At 49.4% G+C, this 18,007-nt stretch overlaps 1 protein-coding gene across 1 annotated transcript; it reads right to left on the bottom strand.

Moving 5' to 3' along the window:
* LOC129011937 (uncharacterized) lies at nucleotides 1-18,004 on the bottom strand. The gene is made up of 4 exons (XM_054447350.2): nucleotides 17,789-18,004; nucleotides 6,358-6,583; nucleotides 2,843-2,993; nucleotides 1-202 (listed from the first exon to the last, which is right to left on the bottom strand). Exons 1-4 carry the CDS (start codon nucleotides 18,002-18,004, stop codon nucleotides 28-30), a joined length of 768 nt encoding a protein of 255 aa, XP_054303325.2. The 3' UTR covers nucleotides 1-27.
* Between the last annotated feature and the right edge of the window lie 3 nt (nucleotides 18,005-18,007).

Here is an 18,007-nt window from a genome sequence, read left to right as displayed (position 1 = left end):
GTGGTTATTGCAACAGGGGCACAGAAATCATCTGGCTATGCCAGGATGCCCAGGGGATACTCGGGGTGTGTGGCATGGTGGTGCTGGGGACTCACCGCACAGGACGCTCTGATTGACGCACTGCCAGGAGTAGCGCTCTGTCTTGGGGCTGCAGCCGGCCTCCTCAGCTCGAGTGTAACAACAGTCGTGGCGATGGCAGCACCTGCGGATGTCACATGGGCAGGACAGCAGGCGGGTGAAGCTCTCTCCTGGCCCTCCTCTCTTGCCAGGACCATGGGTGACTGAAGACCCCCGGGGAGGCACAGCGCCCTCTTATCTAAGCTTTTTTTCTTTTTTTTTTTTATTTAAGGGACAGGGTCTTTCTTTGCCACCCAGGCTGGAGTGCAGTGGCACATTCATAGCTCACGGCAGCCTTGAACTCCTGGGCTCAAGCGAGCCTCCCACCTCAGCGTCCCAAGTAGCTGAGACTACAGGCACATGCCAGCCTGCCCAGCTGGATTTTTAATTTGTATTTCCTTTGAGACAGCATATCTCTCTGCCGCTCAGGCTGGAGTGCAATGGCTCAATCATCTCACTTTCGCCTTGAACTCCCGGGCTCAAATGATACTGCCACCTCAACCTCCCAAGTATGCTACTACAGGAACACAAACTCCTTTTTTAAAGTTTTTGTAGATATGGGGTCTCACTATGTTGCCTAGGCTGGTCTCGAACTCCCAGGCTCAAGCAGTCCTCCTACCTCAGCCTCCCCAAATGCTGGGATTACAGGTGGGAGCTACTGTACGCCTGGCCTTATCTAAGCTGTTTCCCTGAAAATCCCCGTCTTGGGTAATGATTCCATTGGCCCCACCATGCCCTGTTCTGCCTCCCTGGCTGTGCCCAAACTTGGTCCCTGCCTGCCTGCCTCACTGTCTGGGTCTCGAGCTCCTGTGACATGACTCCTCTCTCTTCCTGGAGTGATCCAAGCCCTGCCACTTCCTGACTTTGCCCACACTGTGCCCTCTGCCTGGGGCAACTTCATGTCTGCCCTTTGTCCCTTAGGTCTCAGCCCAGGCACAAGCCCCTACCTCCAGAGGTCATCCAGGCCTCACCAGGCTATACCCTCTCGTAAAATCAGATTCCCTCCCTTCAGGGTAGGTTTATAATGAAACCCTCCTTAGAGGCCAGGTGCGGTGACACCCATCTGTAATCCCAGCACTTTGGGAGGCTGAGGTGGGATGATCACTTGAGGCCAGGGGGTCGAGACCAGCCTGGGCAACATAAGGAGACTCTTGTCTCTCTTGTCTCTATAACAAATTTAAAAATTAGCTCACCAGGCCAGGCTCAGTAGCTCATGCCTGTAATCCCAACACTTTGAGAGGCCGAGACAGGTGGATCACAAGGTCAGGAGTTCAAGAACAGCCTGGCCAACACGGCGAAACCCTGTCTCTACTGAAAATACAAAATTAGCCAGGCATGATGGTGCATGCCTGTAATCCCAGCTACTCGGGAGGCTGAGGCAGGAGAATCACTTGAACCCAGGAGGTGGAGGTTGCAGTGAGCCAAGTTTGTGCCATTGCACTCCAGCCTGAGCAACAGAGCAAGAATCTGTCTCGAGAAAATAAAAACACACAAAAAATTAGCTCGCCATGATGGCACATGCCTATAGTCCTAGCTACTTGGGAGGCTGAGGTTGGAGGATTCCCTTCAGCCCAAGAATTTGAGGCTGCAGTGAGCCACTATGATTATGCCACTGCACTCTAACCTGGGCAAAAGCGAGACCCCAGGCTAGAGTGCAGTGGCGTGATTTCAGGTTACTGCAACCTCCGCCTCCCAGGTTCAAGCGATTCTCCTGCCTCAGCTTCCTGAGTAGCTGGGACTACAGGTGCCTGCCACCACACCCAGCTAATTTTTGTATTTTTGGTAGAGACAGGGTTTCACCATGTTGGCCAGGATGGTCTCGAACTCCTGACCTCGTGATCTGCCTGCCTCAGCCTCCCAAAGTACTGGGATTACAGGCGTGAGCCCCCACACCTGGACACATTACTTAATATTTCTGTGCCTTGGTTTCTTCATCTGTGAAATGGGATTCTTGTGAGAATGCAAAGGGATTCCCAGGGCAGTTCCTAGTGCATAGTCTGGTTGCCTTTGTGTGTGTGTGTGTGTGTGTGTGTGTGTGTGTGTGTGTGTGTGTGTGTGTGTTTAATATAGAGACAGGGTCTCACTATGTTGCCTAGGCTGGTTTCAAACTCCTGGTCTCCAGTGATCCTCCTGCTTCGGCCCAAAGTGGTGGGATTACAGGTGTGAGTCACCACACCTGGTCACTTTACATTATTATTTTTTTTTTCTTTTGAGACAGGGTCTCGCACTGTCGCCCAGGTTGGAATGCAGTGGTGCAATCTCAACTCACTGCAAACTCTGCCTCCTGGGTTCAAGCAATTCTCCTGCCTCAGTCTCCTGAGTAGCTGGGATTACAGACGCCTGCCACCACACACAGCTAATTTTTGCATTTTTAGTAGAGATGGGGTTTCACCATATTGGCCAGGCTGGTCTTGAACTCCTGACCTCAAGTGATCTGCCCGCCTCAGCCTCCCGAAGTGCTGGGATTAGAGGAGTAAGCCACCGCTCCTGGCCAATTGTTTAAGGCAACGTAATCAGCCCAAGTCCAGGGTAAGGGGCAACTGGTACCAAGATCTGGCCTCATTGGCCATGTTATCCAAGAGGCCTCTGCCCGCCTGCAAAGTAGTACTGCACACTGGGATCTCCCTGGACCAAATCCCAGCTTCAATTTTGGGTACTTCCTCATAAGCGTTGACTACCCCAGAGTGTGAGGGATTTTGTGGCCTGGTCCCAGGCATGCACTCACCAGTCAATGGCATCGCGGGGCTGGCCATGGCCTCCCAAGCTACAAAAGCAACCATATTTCAAATAGGCGATGGGGGTTCGGGGACCAACACAACCCACAGTTCCTGCCAGTTCCAGGATCCCACGCCGGTACACATGTAATATCCTGGAGGCTGGGGGGTAAACAAAGGTGACAGGCTGCAGGTCAGGGCTTCCCAGACCCCTGGGAAGGGCATTAGCCTGAGACGAGCCTAGGTGTTACAGCCTGGCTGTCTGGGTTTGAATCCTACTTCCTAGCTGTGTGACCTTGGACAAATTCCTAACCTCTCTGGGCCTTGGTTTCCTCACCTGTGAAATGGCAGATAAGCTGACTTCAACTCATATGAACGAAATGAGATAATGAGTATAAAGCCCCTGGTGCATGAAAAGGCTATTATAATCCAGCTGGGCTCAGTGGCTCACACCTGTAATCCCAACATTTTGGGAGGCCCAGGCGGGCAGATCACCTGAGGTCAGGAGTTCAAGATCAGCCTGGCCAACATGGTGAAACCCCGCCTGTAGTAAAAATACAAAAATTAGCCGAGCATAGTGGTGCACGCCTGTAATCCCAGCTACTAGGGAGGCTGAGGAAGAAGAGTCACTTGAACCTGAGAGGGGAAGGTTGCAGTGAGCCAAGATTTTGCCACTGCATTCCAACCTGGGCGACAGAGCAAGACTTTCAAAAAAAGAAAAAAAAAAAGGCTAACTATTATAATCAACGTCCTCAAGGTAGCCAAGAAGGGAAAAAAGAGTCATGCATGAAACGTTTGTCCAGTTCCCTGTGTTGGGCACTGGACATCACGGATGAGCCTACAGGTGTCTGTCACCAAGGTGGGCTCCTCTGTGGCAGCTCCCGGGCCCTGGCACTGCCCTGTGCTCATGACTTCCCCTCCAGACTCAGGCTCAGGGCCCTTGGTATCTCCTCTTATTTTCACTGCCAGACAGGAAGGCCCCTTGGCCTGAGCCCAGCCGTTTTTCTAGATCTTGGCACAGCTCGGACACGTAATGGTGCCTAATGCATGTGACTGGAACCCCTGCACTGGACATGTAGGAAAGGAGGCCAGCCGGGAAATGTAACCCCACATTCCCACAGCCAGCAGGATCTCAAGCAGAGGCTTCAACCCAGGCTTCTGACTTGCAAACCAGTGCTTCTTCCTCCTTACACAGTAACAAGAGGGGAAGGTGGCCTTCGGGGTTGCCAGAGCTGAGTGGTACCAGCAATAGAGTGGAAACTCACACACAGGCTTGCCTGCTTCCTGGGTTATGGTTAGGGTTTATACGGCTCCGGGAAGTTGATGCATTGTGTTTGATCATCTTTTTTTTTTTTTTTTTTTTTTTGAGACAGAGTCTCATTCTTGTTGCCCAGGCTGGAGCATAGTGGTGTAATCTTGCTTGCAGCAACTTCTGCCTCCCAGGTTCAAGCAATTCTCCTGCCTTAGCCTCCCAAGTAGCTGGGATCACAGGCGTGCACCACCACGCCCAGCTAATTTTTGTATTTTTAGTAGAAACGGGGTTTCACCATCTTGGCCAGGCTGGTCTCAAACTCCTGACCTCATATGATCCACCTGCTTTGGCCTCCCAAAGTGCTAGGATTATAGGCATGAGCCTCTACGCTCATCCTGATCATCTTGTCTCTCTTTTTTTTTAGAGACAGGGTCTTACTTTGTCACCAACACTGGAGGGCAGTGGCACAATCATAGTTCACTGCAGCCTCCAAATCCTGGGCTCAAGCGATCCTCCTGCCTCAGCCTCCAGACATACGGGCATGCACCACCATGCCCAGCTAATTTTTAAATTTTTAGTAGATACGGGATCTCACTATGTTGCCCAGGCTGTTCACAAACTCCTGGCCTCAAGTGATTCTCCTGCCTTGGCCTCCCAAAGTGCTGGGATTCCAGGCATGAACCACCATGCCCAGTCTCATTTCTGTTTTATCTTGAACAGTTTTCATCACACTGACTTTTTTGAGAAGTCCAGGCCAGATTTAAATTCCATTTTGTTTTTTTATCAGTGGAAAAAGTAGCATATATATGTTGGAGGACAAAGATGAATCATAGAGGAAGAAAATGTAAAACACATTTGGGGCCAGGCGCAGTGGCTCATGCCTCTAATCCCAGCACTTTGGGGGGCCGAGGCAGGCAGATCACCTGAAGTGAGCAGTTCCAGACCAACCTGACCAACATGGAGAAACCTGTTTCTACTAAAAATACAAAATTAGCCAGGCATGGTGGTGCACGCCTGTAATCCCAGCTACTTGGGAGGCTGAGGCAGGAGACTCACTTGAACCCGGGAGGCAGAGGTTGCAGTGAGCCGAGATCATGCCGTTGCACTCCAGCCTGGGCAACAAGAGTGAAACTCCGTCTCAAAAAACAAAAACAAAAACAAAAACAAAAACAAAAAAAACACACGAAAATAAAATGGCATTTGCAGTTGAAAGCTTTGCCTTCCTCTCTGGATTGTCACTCTCCCAGAAGCCCACGCCTCTGCCTCAAACCTCCATGGCTCCCACGAGTCTGGATAAAGCTAAGGAGTCTCAATGCACCCCAAGTCCTGGGGGTAGTCAGCCCCTCTCACCCCTCCCTCATCCTCTCACACAAGAGTCATTTACTCTTCCTCCAGTTATGCCTCCTCACGCAGACACTCTGCTGCTCAAATGCCCTCAACCCATCCTCAGCCTGCTCCCAGGCCACCTCCCTCCAGAATCCACCTTGCCTGCCAGGTGGCCATAGGGACCCTCGCCATACTGTCTGCTTGTGGCAGTGCCCTCCGGCCTGGGGGGTCTTCCAGAGCAGATCTCTGGCCAAGCGCAGTGGCTCATGCCTGTAATCTCAGCACAATCGGAGGCCAAGGCAGGTGGATCACCTGAGGTCAGGAGTTCGAGACCAGCCTTGCTAACATGGTGAAACCCTGTCTCTACTAAAAATACAAAAATTAGCCAGGTGTGGTGGCGCATGCCTGTAGTCCCAGCTACTCAGGAGGCTGAGGCAGGAGAATCTCTTGAACCCGGGAGGTGGAGGTTGCAGTGAACTGAAATCGTGCCACTGCACTCCAGCTTGGGCAACAGTGAGACTCTGTCTCAAAAAAAAAAAAAGCTGAGCTCTGATATAAGCTGCCCTGGCACACAGTGAGCTTCCAGAAATGGTCCCTTGACCTCTAAATCCATCAAGACCCAGGGAACATGCCCTCTCTGAGCACCCTGACAATGTTCCAGTCCCAACACCGTACCCTGAAGCTGTCCCCAAAGGTTCCCCTGCCACCCTCCCTGACCACTCTCTGGTATCTCAGAGCCCTAGCAACAGCCCTATAGAGGGAGGGTTCTAGGCATGGGGCGGGCATCCAGCACTGTGCTTATAACCAAGCAAAACACTCCCTCTGTGCCAACATAGGTGGGGCAGGTCACGCTAGGGTCTGTTTGCCCTGTCTGCCCGCTGCAGCCTCCTCGGGGAGGGCCAGGGTTGTCTGTGCATCCTGTGAGCCCCTGGGTCTATGTGCACATACGTGTGTCTGTGCAGCTCTGCAGGTCCCAGCAGCAGCAGCAGCGACGGCAGCAGCAGGAGCAGCATGATTGGCAGGCACACAGGTAGCGGCCCCATCGGAGGGTGGCAGAGGTGGGACGGTGCTGCCGGGCCACCTGAGGCACCAAGCCCGGCGGACACACACCCCGGCTGCCACGCCCCGGCTCGGCCCCCGACCTCACCTTCCGTCGGGGCCCAGGCGGAGGCAGCTAGGGGCGGGCACCTGGGGCGGCGCAAAGGCATCCTGATCTCTGCATCTTGGCCACTGAAGGGGCTCGAGAGGCCGCGGGGCGCTGGGGACAGGACCGGGAGTCAGGCCCAGAGAAGTCTCGGAATAAGGGAGGAAAAGGCGCTCTTTTGATGTTATTATTCCCCCAGCCCCTCCCCCGCTCACGTGGGCGCCCAAAGGGGACAGAAGACTTGGAGGAGGGGTAGTCCTGAATTTACTTTAACATTTTATTTTATTTGGCCGGGCGCGGTGACTCACGCCTGTAATCCCAGCACTTTGGAAGGCGCAGGCTGGTGGATCACCTGAGGTCAGGAGTTCAAAACCAGCCTGGCCAATATGGCAAAACCGTCTCTACTAAAAATACAAAAATTAGCTGGGCGTGGTGGTGCGGACCTATAATCCCAGCTACTTGGGGCGCTGAGGCACAGGAATCGCTTGAACACGGAAGGCGGAGGTTGCAGTGAGCCCAGATCACACCACTGCACTCCAGCCTGGGTGAGAGCCAGACTCTGTCTCTTTCTCGCTCTCTCTCTCTCTCCCTCTCTCTCTCTGTCTGGAGAGAGTTGATTGTCCCCGGTCAGTCTCTTTAGTCGGCAGAGAGAGAGAGAGAGACGGAGGTTGGGCACAGGGCTCACGCCTGTAATCCCAGCACTTTGGGACACCGAGGCGGGTGGATCACCTGAGGTCAGGAGTTCGAGACCAGCCTGGCCAACATGATGAAACCCCGTCTCTACTAAAAATACAAAAAATTCCCCGGGTATGGTGTTGGGCGCCTATAATCCCAACTACTCAGGAGCCCGAGGCAGGAGAATCGCTTGAACCCAGGAGGCAGATGTTGCAGTGAGCGAAGATCGCACCACTGCACTCCAGCCTGGGCAACAAGAGTAAAACTCCATCACACACAAACAGACACACACACACACACACACACACAAAATTAACCAGGCATGGTGGCACGTGCCTGTAGTCTCAGCAGCTCGGGAGGCTGAGGTACAAGAATCGCTTGAATCTGGGAGGCGAAGGTTGCAGTGAGCCAAGACTGCACCACTGCACTCCAGCCTGGGTGACAGAGTAAGACACTATCACAAGGCTGGGCACGGTGACTCATGCCTGTAATCCTAGCGCTTTGGGAGGCCGAGGTAGGCGGATCACCTGAGGTCAGGAGTTTGAGACCAGCCTGGCCAACATGGTGAAACCCTGTCTCCAGTAAAAATACAAAAAAATTAGCCAGGCATGGTGGTGGGCACCTGTAATCCCAGCTACTTGGGAGGCTGAGTCAGCAGAATTATTTGAACCCAGGAGGCGGAGGTTGCAGTGAGCCAAGATTGCGCTATTCCACTCCAACCTGAGCGACAAGACCGAGACTCTGTCTCAAAAAAAAAAAAAAAAAAAAGACTCTGTCTCAAAAAAAACCGAGAAGTCTTGATCTGTGATCTTGGGAAAAGCTGTTCACATCAAGGATGCCATCTTCTTCCGGCGAAAAACTTCCCTCTTGTGAGATTATGAACCCAGAGTTCAAGGTCCTGAAGTTTTGCTGTAGTGTGGATGGCAAGGACATTCTTTCTCTGATGTTCTCAGAAGATCCAATCTTCAGGTTCTAGATTGTGAAGGAATTGATTGTCCCCAGTCAGTGAGCCATAAAAAGCTTTCAGTACCTGGTGAAAACACTCTGTACCATAATGATCTACTGTTGTAATATCAGCCCTCCTGCATGGGAAAGCAACCAGAAAACATGCATCGAAAATGACAATTGACAACTGAAATGTTCAAACGGCCCATGAGGTAGCCAAATGCACCTGAAGCTTTGTCTTCACAGGAACATGGATTTGACAAACGAAACATTGGTTGTGAACTATTTTAGCAATTTATAAGTCAGCACACTGATACATACTTAATTTAGATCATTTTATCTTTTCCATGATGAGTCATGGAAGGCAGAGCCCTTTGTTTTTCATTTTTAGACAGAGTTTCATTCTTGTTGCCCAGGTTGGAGTGCAATGATGCTATCTCAGCTCACCGCAACCTCCACCTCCTGGGTTCAAGCGACTATCCTGCTTCAGGCTCCCGAGTAGCTGGGATTACAGGCATGAGCCACCACACCCGGCTAATTTTTTGTATTTTTAGTAGAGATGGGGTTTCTCCATGTTGGTGAGGCTGATATCGAACTCCTGACCTCAGGTGATTCGCCCGCCTTGGCCTCCCAAAGTGCTGGGATTACAGGTGTGAGCCGTCATGCCCAACTGCAGAACCTTTAATAACAAACACTTTAAGGAGTCAGGAAGGACAAGGTGACCATCTTGATTCTCCATGAGTCCATGGTTAACATCGGACTTACGTGCTCTTGAATATCAGTTGTTTCTCCAGTTTACGTGCATAGCACTGATACCTAATGGGTTATCATAGGTAATTTGACTTAGACCCTGCAGTTCATTCAAATTGTATGTCTAGGCTGGGCCAGCACATAAAAAATTAGCTGGGCATGGTGGCACAAGCCTGTAATCCCAGCTACTTGGGAGGAGATGGGAGAATCCCTTGAACCCAGGAGGAGGAGGTTGCAGTGAGGGGAGATTGCTCTACTGCACTCCAGCCTGGGCAACAGAGTGAGACCCTGTTTCAAAAACAACAAAAAAGGCGTGGTGGCTCATGCCTATAATCCCAGTACTTTGGGAGGCCCAGGCTGGCAGATCACCTGAGGTGGGGCTTTCCAGACCAGCTTGACCAACATGGAGAAACCCTGTCTCTACTAAAAAATACAAAATTAGCAGGGAATGGTGGCTCATGCCTGTAATCCCAGAGCTTTGGGAGGCCGAGGCGGGTGGATCACCTGAGGTTGGGAGTTCAAGACCAGCCTTACCAACATGGTGAAACCCCGTTTCTACTAAAAATCCAAAAAAATTAGCCGGGCATAGTGGTGGGAGCCTGTAATCCCAGCTACTCAGAAGGCTGAGGTATGAGAATCACTTGAACCTGGGAGGCAGAAGTTGCAGTGAGCCAAAATCATGCTATTGCACTCCAGCCTGGGTGACAGATTGAGACTCCGTCTCAAAAAAACAAAAAACAAAAACAAAAACAAACAACAACAACAAAAACCAAACTGTTTATCTAAACAATTTCGGTATCGGCTGTTTTAACATGAAAATTTAGCAAAGTATTTTTTTGGTATTCAATTAATTTTTTGTCCCGCTTGGGTTAGCAGCTTTCTTTCTTTCTCTCTCTCTTTCTCCCCTTCCTTCCTTCCTTCCTTCTTTTTTTCTTCCTTTCTTTCTTTTTTTCTGTCACCCAGGCTGAAGTGCAATGGCACGATCTTGGCTCACTGCAATCTCCGCCTCCCGAGTTCAACTGGTTCTCCTGCCTCAGGCTCCCAAGTAGCTGGGATTAGAGGTGCCCGCGACCATGCTCAGCTAATTTTGTATTTTTTTAGTAGAGACAGGATTTCACCATGTTGGTCAATTACAATTCACCTGTCTTCATAAATCGGCTCTCTCTAGGCAGTGGGTAACGTCATCCCCTTGAGCAGTTACAGTAGTGCCAACATGTCAAGTTTCTGGGCTCTCTCTCCCTGATCGGCCTTGGGGATCCTGTTCAACTGTATGCCAACAAACACATTGCCATGAATTAAAAATATTCACAAATAGTTTACAAATTTTGGAGAAATTAGGCAGAGACAGAAATATGACTCAAATTCTATTTATGAAAGTATACTCGCTGGACGGGGTGGCTCATGCCTGTACTCCCAGCACTTTGGGAGGCCGAGGCAGACAGATCACCTGAGGTCAGGAGTTTGAGACCAGCTTGGCCAACATGATGAAACCCCATCTCCACTAAAAACACAAAAAGTTGGCCGGGTGTGGTAGTGGGCGCCTGTAGTCCCAGCTATTCCAGAGGCTGAGACAGGAGAATCACTTGAACCTCTGAGGCAGAGGCTGCAATGAGCTGAGATCGCACTGCTGCACTCCAGCCTGGGCGACAGAGTGAGACTGTGTCTCAAAAAATAAAGGTAAAAAATAAAAAGGTGGTATGCTCCATTAATTCCTGCAGGCCCGACAAAGGCAGCCTAGGAATTCTGGATCAATGGAATGAATACAACTTGCTAGAAATACATAGGAAATAAAATGACTATTCACAGAACCAAATAAAAGCCTTCCACTAGAAACTAAAAATAATGATAATAATAATGGCTTTATATATATGCATACACAAGCAAAGCCAGAAGAGAATAAATAGCAAATGAATGAAAATTAGAAGCAAAAACAACTAACTAGGAAACCATCTCTACATTTTTTTTACTCAATCTACCCCGAATGCTACAGCATTATCCAGGACCCCAGAAAACACACATAATACTTTATTCCTGATAAACAATTCAATGTCCTTAAGTCCACCAATATCACCATACATTCTGTGCAATCAAGAAATTTACTCAGCTGGGTGCAGTGGCTCACACCTGTAATTCCAGCACTTTGGGAGGCCAAGGCGGGTGGATCACCTGAGGTCAGGAGTTCGAAAACAGCCTGGCCAACATGGCGAAACCCCATCTGTACTAAAAATACAAAAATTAGCCCAGTGTGGAGGCACACGCCCATAATCCCAGCTACTCGGGTGGCTGAGGCAAGAGAATTGCTTGAGCCTGAGAGGCAGAGGTTGCAGTGAGCCCAGATTGTGCAACTACACTCCAGCCTGGAAGACAGAGAGAGACTCCATCTCAAAGAAAAAAAAAGTTTGTAGACCTAACATTAACATTGTCATGTCCTTGATTATAGGAGGCCAGCAAATAATTTACTTATGAATGATCTATGGGGTGCAGCCCTTCCCAGATGCCTGAGGCCTTTTCTTGCTGAGTAGACATCTATCTGGCTGTTACATGATCTTAGGAACAGCTATTCATTTGGAAAAGGGTGTTGCAATGACTTTCTCTTTTGCATAAGAAGATGGGGGGCTGGGATCCTGAGATTTTAAAATTTCCTTTACAGCGTACCCATATGTGCTCAATATTGAAAAGAGATGACAATTGGCCAGGCATGATGGCTCACACCTGTAATCCCAGCACTTTGGGAGGATGAAGTGGGCAGATCAGAAGGTCAAGAGATCAAGACAATCTTAACCAAAATGTTGAAACCCTGTGTCTACTAAAAATAAAAAAATTAGCTGGGCATGGTGGCATGTGCTTGTAGTTTCAGCTATTTGGGAGGCTAAGGCAGGAGAATCGCTTGAACCCAGGAGGCGGAGGTTGCAGTGAGCCGAGATCACACCACTGTATTCCAGCCTGGCAACAGAATGAGACTCCATCTCAAAAAAAAAAGAAAAGAAACGAGATGACAATTGCAGTGCAAAATATCTGTTCCCTTTTGTTCCCCAGTGCCACTGCTACCCCATTCATCACCAATTTTTGTTGATGTCTCTTCCTGACTACTTTTACTTATTATTATGATTTTTTTTTTTTTTTGGAGATAGAATCTCACTCTGATGCCCAGGCTGGAGTGCAGTGGTGTGATCTCAGCTCATTGCAACCTCTGCCTCCAGGTTCAAGCGATTCTCCTGCCTCAGCCTCCCAAGTAGCTAGGGACTACAGGCATGTGCCACCACGCCCAGCTAGTTTTTGTATTTTTAGTAGAGATAGGATTTTACCATGTTGGCCAGGCTCGTCTTGAACTCCTGACCTCAGGTGATCCACCCGCCTTGGCCTCCCAAAGTGCTGGGATTACAGGTGTGAGCCACCGTGCCTGGCCTTTTATTTTTTTTGAGATGGGGTCTCCCTATGTTGCCCAGGCTAAACTTGAATTTATTTTTATTTTTATTTTATTTTTTCATTTATTTTATTTATTTATTTTTATTTTTTGAGATGGAGTTTTGCTCTTGTCACCCAGGCTGCAGTGCAGTGGCACGATCTCGGCTCACTGCAACCTCTGCCTCCCAGGTTGGGAGTAGCTGGGACTACAGCTGTCCGCCACTATGCCCAGCTACTTTTTGTATGTTTAGTAGAGCCGGAATTTCACCACGTTGGCCAGGCTGGTCTCAAACTCCTGACCTTAGGTGATCTGCCCACCTCGGCCTCCCAAAGTGCTAGGATTACAGTTGTGTGCCACTGCACCCGGCCTGGGCTGGAATTTCTGACCTCAAGCAATCCTCCCTCCTCAGGCTCCTGAGTTGCTGATATTACAGGTGCATATCACCTTGCCCAGCACTAGAAACATGATTTTGTCACAACCCCAGACCCCTCTCATTTCCTTTCATAGGAAGACACTGGGCACCAAAGAAGCTTGAGCCAAGAACCAGGGGAACCAAGATTTAAACTCATTTCTGTTGGGTGCCAAACCTCTCTCTGCCTCCTTCTATTGGAGATGGCTAGGCACGGTGGCTCACACCTGTGATCCCAGCACTTTAGGAGGCCTAGGTGGATGGATCACCTGAGGTCAGGAATTTGAGACCAGCCTGGCCAATATGGTGAAACCCTGTCTCTACTCAAAATACAAAAAATTAGCTGAGTGTGGTGGTGGGTGCCTGTAATCCCAGTTACATGGGAGGCTGAGGCAGGAGAATCACTTGACTCCAGGAGCAGAGGTTGCAGTGAGCCGAGATCATGCCATTGCACTCCAGCCTGGGAAACAAGAGTGAAACTCCACCTCAAAAAAATTAGAAAAAAAAAAGAAAAGAAAATCAGAGGCTTTGGTCCCTTTGTCTGCGACACTCTGGAGTAATTCTGTCCCTGGCTGAATGTGATCTCCTCAAGGCAAAGTCTGGGTCTCCTTCCTCTTGCATGCTCAGCTCTGGCCTATCTGTCCCACCCTAGGTGCTCAGTGAAGGCTTGCTCTTGTGGAGTATGGGTTTCAGGCATACCAAGACTTGGAGTTGCAGAGGCTGTGAGTGACAAGCCTTGGAGTGCTATGCCCACCAGGAAATGGGTCTATCTCTGAGTTGGGCCAATAAGCTGGGCTCCCTCCAACGCCAGTGCTCACATCTCCTCTACCCTGGGTGGACCCCTGCAGATAGTCAAGTATGTTGGCTCCATATTTGCCTTGAGTAGCTGGGTGCAGTAGCAGGGCATGCTGGCTCAGGCCTGTAATCTCAGCACTTTGGGAGGCTGAGGCAGGTGCATCTCTTGAGGTCAGGAGTTTGAGACCAGCCTGGCCAATATGGCAAAACCCCATCTCTACTAAAAATACAAAAATTAGCTGGGCATGATGGTGCATGCCTGTAATCCCAGCTACTCTGGAAGCTGAGGCAGGAGAATCACTTGAACCTGGGAGTCAAAGGTTGCGGTGAACCCAAGATTGCACCACTGCACACCAGTGTGGGGCACAGAGGGAGACTATGTCTCAGAAATAAATAAATAAATAAATAAATAAAATAGATGGAGAGGCTGGGTGTGTGTGGTGGCTCATACCTGTAATCTCTGCACTTTGGGAGGCTTAGGTGGGAGGATCAGTGGAGCCCAGGAGTTTGAGACCAGCCTGGGCAACATCTCTACCATCTCTACCAAACACACACACACAAATAAAAAACTAGTTGGGTGTGGCGACGCATACCTACTTGGGAGGCTGAGACAGGAGGATTTCTTGAGCCCAGGAATTTGAGGCTGCAGTCAACAGTGACCACGCCACTGCACTCCAGCCTGGGTGGCAAAGTCAGACACTTTCTCAAACAATAAAAATAAATATAAATAAATAAATAAATAAAGCGGGAGGATAACGGTGAGACATGGAGAGAAGGTGTGCTAGGCAGAGAGACCTCCGTAGGCAAAGTCCAAGAGACATGAAAGAGCCAGTGTGCAAAAGTAAATTCCTAGAACTCTGGGAGATGGGAGCAGAGGGAGCTGGTACAGGTCTCCACCTGGTGTAAAATCTTGGCATCAATCTCCTACCATGAAAATAAATGACATTTTCTTCTTCCGGCTTGTGTAAGTTGGAAGAAAGCATTTTTTCTGAGACGGAGTCTCACTCTGTCTCCCAGGCTGAAGTGCAGTAGCGCAGTCTCAGCTCACCGCAACCTCCGTCCCCCTGGTTCAAGCGATTCTCTTGCCTCAGCCTCTCGAGTAGCTGGGACTACAGCACATGCCAACACGCCCGGCTAATTTTTGTTTTTGTTTTTTCGGAGACGGGAGTCTTGCTCTGTCACCCAGGCTGGAGTGCAGTGGCGCGATCTCGGCTCACTGCAAGCTCTACCTCCCGGGTTCATGCCATTCTCCTGCCTCAGCCTCCTGAGTAGCTGGGACTACAGGCATCTGCTACCGCGCCTGGCTAATTTTTTGTATTTTTAGTAGAGACGGGGTTTCACTGTGTTAGCCAGGATGATCTCGATCTCCTGACCTCGTGATCTGTCCACCTCGGCCTCCCAAAGTGCTGGGATTACAGGCGTGAGCCACCACGACCGGCCTGAACCCGTGTCATTATTTAGCAGAAACTTTCAGAGTCAGTAAGTGGCCGGGCATGTCTCTTTTCTTTGTGCCACAGGACTCTGGATGTTTCCAGTGCAGACTAATCCAAGGCTGTTGTGGATGTGTTGTGTTGATTTCTCTATGGAGAATGGGGGGTGCACCAGGCAGAATGACTCATGCCTGTAATTCCAGCACTTTGGGAGCCCAAGGCTGGTGGATCACTTCAGGCCAGGAGTTCAAGACCAGCCTGGCTAACACAGTGAAACCCCGTCTCTACTAAAAATACAAAAATTAGCCAGGTGTGGTGGGGCATGCCTGTAATCCCAGCTACTCAGGAGGCTGAGGCAGGAAAATTGCTTGAACCAAGAGGTAGAGGTTGTAGTGAGCCAAGGTCACACCACTGCCCTCCTGCCTGGGCAACAGAGCAAGATTCTTATCTCCAAAAAACAAAACAGAACAAAGAGAGGGAGAATGGAGGTTGCTTGTTATTGCATCATAATCTTGTTTATCCTGACTGATGCATTAGAGGTACTAATGGCATGAGAGGAACAATTTCCTGAGACACAGTTTACTGACCATGAATTTCCTCAAAACCCCTGAGAGCAGGCTTCTCAGGAGGAGACTCAGTGTGGAATCCCTTGCCAAGGTAGACCCTGGTTCTGTAGCAGGACGAGCCACAGACAAATCTCCTCAGACACCAGATTAAAGAAGGAAAAGGTTTATTTGGCCGGGAGCACCAGCAGATTTGTGTCTTAAGAGCCGAGCTCCCCGAAAAAGAAATTCTTGGCCTTTTTAAAGGCTTACAACTTTAAAGGATCCACGTGAAAGGGTCATGATAAATCGAGCAAGCATGGGGAATGTGACTGGGGGCTACATGCATCAGCTAACAGAACAGAAAGTTTTGCAATGCTTTTTCATACAATGTCTGGAATTTACAGATAACACAAGTAGTTTAGGTCAGGGGTTGATGTCATTATTATTATTTTTAACTCCTATGGCAGGTGGTGGTGCCAAGGTTGTCTGGCTGTTTATCTCACTTTTGTTTCTAAATTTTTGCTTTCTCTCTTTCCTCCTGTCTTGTGAACTAGGCAAGATGGTGGAAGGAGGGCAGCAGTAGTAGTGGTCTCCTTCCTTAGTTCAGGTTCCAGCTACAAACATTCACCACCTGTGAGACCTTGGGCAGTTCACATCCCCTCTCTGTGGCTCAGTCTGCTCAACTGTAAAATAGGTTAAATCCTGAAAGATCAAAATCCCTCACATCTAAAATCTCAAAAATCACAATCCCAAAGTGATCGCTTTTGTTGCCCAGGCTGAAGTGCAATGGTGCGATCTCAGCTCACTGCAACCTCCGCCTCCCACGTTCAAGCGCTTCTCCTGCCTCAGCCTCACGAGTAGCTGGGATTACAGGTGTGCACCACCATGCCTGATTTATTTTTTGCCTTTTTAGTAAAGACAGGGTTTCACCCTGTTGCTCAGGCTGGTCTCCAACTCCTGACCTCAGATGATCCACCTACTTCAGCTTCCCAAATTGCTGGGATTATAGGCATGAGTCATGGTGCCCGGCCCCTTATTTTATTTATTTATTTTTTTGAGTTTTGCTCTGTCACCCAGACTGGATTGTAGTGGCACGATCTCAGCTCACTGAAACCTTTGCCTTCTGGGTTCAAGCAATTCTCTGTCTCAGCCTCCTGAGTAGCTGGAATTACAGGCGTCCACCACTACGCTGGCTAATTTTGCATTTTTAGTAGAGATGGGGTTTCACCATCTTGGCCAGGCTGGTCTTGAACTCCTGACCTCATAATCCACCCGCCTCGGCCTCTCAAAGTGCTGTGATTACAGGCATGAGCCATTGTGTCCAACTGCTAGAGGCCTGAGTGAGTTTGGGCACACTCTGTGTGATCGGGCAGAAGAAGGCCTTTGGGAAGTTTAGCTGAGGACAGGGCCTGCAAAGGTGATGGATAGTGGGGGTCTGTCCTGGTCACCAGGCCCTGGGTCCTGCCCACCTGCTTGGTGCTCCCCACCCATCACTCATGATGCTGACAAGCCCTCTGGGTATTGTGGCCAAATACCCTAGGAGAGAAGCTGATGATCTTTGTTTCTTGAAATGCAGATTTCTTGGACATCCCTGAAAGGTCAATCATGAAAGTCAACTTGGTTTTCTCCCCCTCATTTGGGTTCAGAATTTAAAGTCCACGCACACAGGCAGTAAGATGATATAGATAAGTGACATCATCACTCTGTTTCAGATGTTAACATGTCTAGGTGGGTTACGGGTGATGTGAGATCACACAACCTTGTGCCACAAAGTGGAATTCCCAGGCCAGAGGGAGACATTTTCTTGCCATGTTATGATCTTATCATTGAGTTTAAAGGCAATCTTGTTTCATTTTGGATTCTTTCTTATGTTTATATCTTATAAGGGCACTTTGAATTTCCAAGCAAATAATAATTTTGAGTCAGCTTTTAATCATTGACTTCTAGCACAGTTATATGATCAGAAACATGCTGTGTGATTTGATTGCTCTAAAATATATCGAGATTTGCTGGAAAAAAATAAGTCAGGTTAATTTTTGTAAATGTACCATGCATGCTTAAAATGAGCGTATCTACATTTGTCCCTGAGATACAGGTTGATGGCCTGATGGCTACATGGATGTGATGGAGATGGTTTACTATTGGGACCTTCCGCATCCTGCTGATGTTTTGTTGCTTAGGATATGAATGGCTGAGCGGGGGCCGTAAAACCTAGCACTCTGCTTGGGTATGAGGTTCTTCCTGCCATCCTGCCATCATTTGTTTTTTATGTTTTGTCACCAAGAGTGACCTTGAGGAATCCTGGGAGCTCAGGAAGGAAGGAGTGCCCAGAAGCAGGGACAGGGAGCTGGTTGAGGAGGACCAGAAATCAGGTTTGTGAAGGTTCCAGAGAGGACCTGTCCTTGGGAGGAGCACGGGGGGCTGAGATGGGGGAGGGGGCATTGGCATTGGTGGGGCACTCATAGGATGTCCATTGTGAGGCCGCACCACCGGCATCAG

Source organism: Pongo pygmaeus, chromosome 14 (genome assembly GCF_028885625.2).
Source record: "Pongo pygmaeus isolate AG05252 chromosome 14, NHGRI_mPonPyg2-v2.0_pri, whole genome shotgun sequence".
Classification (NCBI taxonomy): domain Eukaryota; kingdom Metazoa; phylum Chordata; class Mammalia; order Primates; family Hominidae; genus Pongo; species Pongo pygmaeus.
This window is presented reverse-complemented; position numbering and strand designations above follow the sequence as displayed.

Coding starts and splice junctions, on each gene's coding strand:
- LOC129011937 (XM_054447350.2), bottom strand. CDS start 18,004: ATGCCGGTGGTGCGGCCTCACAATGGACATCCTATGAGTGCCCCACCA. Junction 6,584..17,788: donor ATTCCTCAAGGTCACTCTTG/GTGACAAAACAT, acceptor GCCCGCCCCTAG/CTGCCTCCGCCTGGGCCCCG. Junction 203..2,842: donor CCCCGCGATGCCATTGACTG/GTGAGTGCATGC, acceptor TGACATCCGCAG/GTGCTGCCATCGCCACGACT.